Below are 5,396 nucleotides of genomic sequence, written 5' to 3'. Positions count from 1 at the left end.
TATTAATGAGAAGCTAAGTTCATTACTTTCCCCATTTTCCTATTCCATTCAATTTTTTGTTAGCACTAGTTTACTGCTGCTGAACATAATCTATCACCATTGCTGAAATCTGGTTCTATACCATAACAGTGGTATCAGAGCTTAGCTACCAGAGCTTAGCCACGAGCCATTGGGATGACAAAATCACAAGATGAAGTGTCAAGGAAGGATCTATCTGAGCTAGGCAATATGGTCAAAATTCTAGAGCACAGAGAGAACTCTTAAAAATTTAGACCAGAAGTATGAAAGCATGATGTCTATGATGGCAAAGTTCAATGACAAGGACAAAGAGGCAGAGAGTAGCAGCTCCATAGCAGGACCTAAGGAAGGAGGCAGGAAGGGAGAAACACAAGGGGAGGGCCTTGGCAGATTAGATTGGAAGGAGAGTAAATCCTATACCAGAGTGCCTAAGATGGAGCTGCCTAACTTCACAGGAGATAACCCAAGGGAATGGATCCGTAAGGCTAACAAGTTCTCCAAGATCAATGGAGTAGAGGAGAAAATAAAATCTAAGATTGCTGAACTATACCTCAGGGACAAAGCTGACATCTGGTTCCATGGGGTGTTCAATGGCACAGGAACCATTCCATGGACTGAACTGGCCACTACATTCTGTGGAAGATTTGGAGAAGGCACTCCTGAGGAAGCTATTGAAGAATTCAACAAACTAAGACAGGAAGGATTTGTAGCAGACTACCTGGAGAAGTTTGAACTGCTCAAAGCACTGGTAATGCCTTCCCTCCCTTATTTGGCTGATTCCTATTATAAGGCATGTTTTTTGAGTGGTTTGAAGGATGAAATAGTTAATATGGCTAAAATGGCTAAGCCCCCAACTCTGGTTGATGCAATAGAAGTAGCCAAGCTACAGGAAAAGAACCTAAAAGCCATGCAAAAGATCCACAAGCCCCTATCTAACACCCCACAGTCCCACAAAACACCCTTCCACCCGCAGAACCATAACAAATGGAACCCCTCCACCTCCAGACCCTCAGATAAACCTCTCACAAACAGCTACAAAAATCCAAACAGCCACATAAACCAGTTCAAAAGAATCACCCCTAGTGAGTTTAACCTCAAAAAAGAGAAGGGACTGTGTTATAGATGTGCTAAAACATACACTATTGGCCACATATGTAAACAATCCCATATCCATCTCTTGCTAGTAAATGATGACAATGAGGACCCTGTAGCTAATGAAGGCGAGAAGGAGACTGAACCTGATGTTTTTTGTGCCTGCATTGAGGGCAAATTGGGGGATGAGCACATAGAAGTTTCTGTACATGCTCTAGCAGGAGGAAGAGAGCACAAAACTATCAGACTAAAGGGGATAATAAAAGGGAGGACTATCACTGCACTAATTGATAGTGGTAGTACTCACTGCTTCCTAGATGAGCAGCTAGCTAGAAGCTTAAGATTGGACAGTAGTGGACCTTCCCTGGTGGTCAATGTAGCTAGTAGAGAAAAGGTGCAGTCCAGAAGTCTAACCAAGCCTGTAGTATGGAAGATGCAAGGCTATGAGTTCCAACACCAGTTCAACACACTGAAGTTGGGGGGATATGATATGGTGCTAGGAGTAGACTGGTTTGCCAGATTCAGTCCCATGGAGTTTGACTTCAAGGGGTTGAGTGTGAAGTTCAAGAAAGGAAAACAGCAGGTAGAATTGAAGGGAGAAAATTGATCAGGTGCAGCTAAAGCTGATAAAGGGAAGCAGGTTACACAAGTGGGCTAGGAAACAGGCCTATGGGATTTTGGCACAACTGAGTGCAGTAGATGAGGAGGCACAAAATAGTGACAATATTCCCCCAAAAATGGAAGGAGTATTGCAGGATTTTGAGGAAGTATTCAAGGAGCCTCAAGGACTGCTCCTGAGAGGAGTCATGATCATTCCATTACCCTCAAAAAGGGATCCAAACCTTTCCAGATCAAGCCATACATATGTCCCTATGTTCAGAAGACTGAAATTGAGAAGCTGGTGCAGGAAATGCTGGGAAATGGCATCATTCAGCTCAGCAATAGCCCCTTTGCATCTCCTGTATTGCTGGTTAAAAATAAGGATGGCACCTGGAGATTCTGTGTTGACTATAGACAGTTGAATGAGCTGACAGTCAAGAACAAATACCCTATACCCCTTATTGATGAACTACTGGATGAATTGACTAGTTCCAAGTACTTCACCAAGATAGACTTAAGGGCAGGGTACTTCCATATCAGAGTCAAGGCTAAAGATATTCCCAAAACTGCATTTAGGACTCATTAGGGGCTCTATGAGTTCAAAGTGATGTCATTTGGGCTGACCAATGCCCCTGCTACCTTCCAAGGCTTGATGAACCATGTATTCCAAAATCAGCTGAAGAAATTTGTACTGGTATTTTTTGATGATATCTTGGTATACAGCTCAAGTCTACAGGAGCATTTGAAACATGTTGTAGAAGTTCTGAACATCCTCAGAGAACAACAACTGTATGCCAAGAGAAGCAAATGTGCCTTTGCTCAAACACATGTGGAGTATCTGGGGCACATCATAACAGCTGAAGGAGTGAAAGCTGACCCTAGGAAGATTGAAGGTATGATGAAATGGCCCAAACTAGAAAATGTAAAACAGCTGAGGGGATTCCTTGGCTTGACTGGGTACTATAGGAGATTTGTTAAGGGATATGGCAGTATAGCTAGGCCATTGACTGCACTGTTAAAGAAGGGCAGCTTCCAATGGGGGACAGAAGCTGAAAAAGCATTTCAGAAACTCAAGGGAGCCATGTGTGACATACCTGTACTGGCCCTGCCTAATTTCACCCAACCCTTTGTAATTGAAACTGATGCTTGTTACAATGGGATAGGAGCAGTACTTGTCGCGCCCCACTTTTTGAAATGAGTGTGGAAGTTGTGTGTGTGAGATATGTATGTGAACGTGTGTGAAAGTGAAAAGAAAAGATCGTGGGATTGTGAAATGCGACGGTTTGGTCAAATAAGGTTCAAAAAGGGTTTTGAATAGAAAAATGGAGTCGCCACTTGGTATAGAGTTAGGGTGTACCAAGTCACCCAAAAATGATTTTTGTTTTTTGAATGAAAAAAGTAAACAAACCCCTTTTTAAAAACTTTTAGGTCTACGTAACCAAAGCAAGCGATCGGGGGTCACATTTGGTAAGGGAGAAGGCAAAGGCGGAGCCTAAGGCACTCCCTTACCCTAGCCAAAGCTAGTTGCGTGAATTAGCCCCACTTTTCCTAATTATTCTATCCAAGGTATGTATCGCGTGTTGGATATGACTATATGAACGCAAAAACCTAGACCTAGGGAGACATGGGGGAAATTTCTCTTCAAAGGTTGAGTGGTGCCAATCACATTAATTGTGAAGCCCAATAATAATCCTTTGGAGAGGTCACACATAATCCTAAATGACGTAAAAATGAGTGGAATGCATGCTATGTAAAAATGTGAGTTTGTGTGAAGTGAGAAAAGCAATAAAAATAATAAGATGTAAGTGGAGGTGTGCAATTGTATTTACAAGGTAAGGTGAGTAAAGAATGATGATGTGAAAATAACATAAAGTGCATGTGTGCGAGTGACATGGTATAAAGTGTGAGTAGTTAAATGAAAACGTCCAAAAGTAGCGTGAAGTGAGAATGTGGAAAAAGGGATAGAATATAAAGTAGAAGTGTATAGGATAGTGAATAAATGAAATGCATGAACCCTAGAGGAATGCAAGCAAAACGGGTACGGGGAGTCCTAACTTTGTGACTTTAATTTTTCCTTTGATTAGAAGGGAGAACTAGCGTGCTAAGGCTATTTTGTAGCCACACTCGGTCGTTTCCCTTATCGAAAGGGGACTCTTCAAGCAAATGTACCCTATAACTAGCATGAGGTGCAAAAAGCCTAAAATGAGGGGAAAAGGATTGGAGGAGCATGCCAAATGATAAAACTAAGAAAAATGCATGAAATGTAGTGAACATGCAAGTATGCACTAGTGAAAGGGGGATGGCCTATTGGGTCTAGCATTGGACTAGCCCTTTCTATAAATGAGCCACAACTAGCATTGGACTAGTGTGGTGACGTACATTCATCCATCACATTCATCCACGACTATAGAAAGCAAGTAGACATGCCAAACACTCATAAACACATAGCACGTAACACTTAGCATGCTCGACTAGACGCAAGAGCCTAATAAAGCAAATTAACACATAGCTACAAAGGCAAACAACCAAACTAATAAACCTATTACATTTGCTAGCTAGGCACACGTCTTCAATAGGTCTTCATCAAATGCTCCTCCAAACCCTATCTATTACAAGCCAAGAGGTGTACACATACCCCATAAAAAAATAACTTAATAAAAGCAAACGTAAATGAAATGAATGAAAGGAATTAAAGAAAAACAAGGGAAGCAAGTAGACATGCAATTCTCACGTAGCACGTTGGATCACGTAGGAGAGACAAAAGGGATAAAAGAAATTATACCGCCCCCTTTTGTGGTGCTAATAAGGTGGACAACACTTAACTTGAGCTATAGTCACCAAAGAAAAGGATGACTTGGGCTAAAACCATCAAAACAAAAGATTAATGCGCCAATTTAATGGTAAAATGTAAATAAGACAATCGGAATCCATCAAACATCGAATCCTTCCTCACTTGCAACTTAAATATAATCAAGTAATGCATAATTTCCAAGCAAAAGTGAAACCTTGATCAAATTTCTGAAATAGCCAAAAGGCTAAAGACCCAATAGCAACCATTAATCAATCAACCCAAAGCCAATTGAAACGTTTTAAAAACTTTAAAGGTCCAAGAGCAAGAAAAGGTCAAGTAACCAATTTATTTAGGGAAATTAAAGAAAATAGGAAAAACACAAGCTCATTTAGACTCAAAGTTCACCAATTCATGCATTAAATACAACCTAACAAAACATGGTAATTAATGAAAGCAAACAAACAATCAAGTTGAAAAATTGAAGCTACCAAGGACTCAAATGCGAACATTAGCCTAATTAAATATTTTTAAGAGTTTCAAGGGTCCAAGGGCAAAGAAAAAGTCAAGTAAAGGTTAAAATGCAACTACTTTAGGACCCGATTGCAAGAATTTAGAACATTATTGGGTCTTTATAGAACAAAGGGGGACTTGAGGGGTCAAAGTGCAAATTTCAAAAGCATTTTCATGCATGCAGCGAGAGCTGAAGCTTTCATTACTTCTGCAATTTTCCTGCTGCAATTTTGCAGCTTGTGATCAAACCAGAGAAGTGGCAAAATTTACCAACAAGAAAAAATCCCAAACCTCATCAAATGCTCTACAACCATGATTGGCACAAGATTCGGCATGCAAACAAGGTAAGAAAATCCAGCTTGTGGATTGTTACAGAAATCAAAGA

General features: G+C 40.6%; 2 protein-coding genes across 2 annotated transcripts; both read left to right on the top strand.

The window, feature by feature from the left end:
- Positions 1-301: 301 nt before the first annotated feature.
- On the top strand, positions 302-2,296 carry LOC140013358 (uncharacterized). Its single transcript, XM_072062623.1, has 3 exons — positions 302-1,620; positions 1,751-1,877; positions 1,991-2,296. The coding sequence occupies exons 1-3, from the start codon at positions 302-304 to the stop codon at positions 2,294-2,296; spliced, it is 1,752 nt and encodes a 583-aa protein (XP_071918724.1).
- Positions 2,297-2,317: 21 nt separating this feature from the next.
- On the top strand, positions 2,318-2,908 carry LOC140013357 (uncharacterized mitochondrial protein AtMg00860-like). The gene has a single exon (XM_072062622.1). The coding sequence runs from the start codon at positions 2,318-2,320 to the stop codon at positions 2,906-2,908; it is 591 nt and encodes a 196-aa protein (XP_071918723.1).
- The last annotated feature ends 2,488 nt before the right edge of the window (positions 2,909-5,396 follow it).

The sequence above is a fragment of the Coffea arabica genome, chromosome 8c (genome assembly GCF_036785885.1).
Source record: "Coffea arabica cultivar ET-39 chromosome 8c, Coffea Arabica ET-39 HiFi, whole genome shotgun sequence".
NCBI classification, from domain to species: domain Eukaryota; kingdom Viridiplantae; phylum Streptophyta; class Magnoliopsida; order Gentianales; family Rubiaceae; genus Coffea; species Coffea arabica.
This window is presented reverse-complemented; position numbering and strand designations above follow the sequence as displayed.

Excerpts from the sequence above, each read along its gene's own strand:
- LOC140013358 (XM_072062623.1), top strand. The coding sequence starts at position 302 with ATGGCAAAGTTCAATGACAAGGACAAAGAGGCAGAGAGTAGCAGCTCC. Across the intron at positions 1,621-1,750 it reads ATGGTGCTAGGAGTAGACTG|GTTACACAAGTGGGCTAGGA; the intron begins GTTTGCCAGATT and ends AAAGGGAAGCAG. Across the intron at positions 1,878-1,990 it reads TATTGCAGGATTTTGAGGAA|AAGACTGAAATTGAGAAGCT; the intron begins GTATTCAAGGAG and ends CCCTATGTTCAG.
- LOC140013357 (XM_072062622.1), top strand. The coding sequence starts at position 2,318 with ATGTCATTTGGGCTGACCAATGCCCCTGCTACCTTCCAAGGCTTGATG.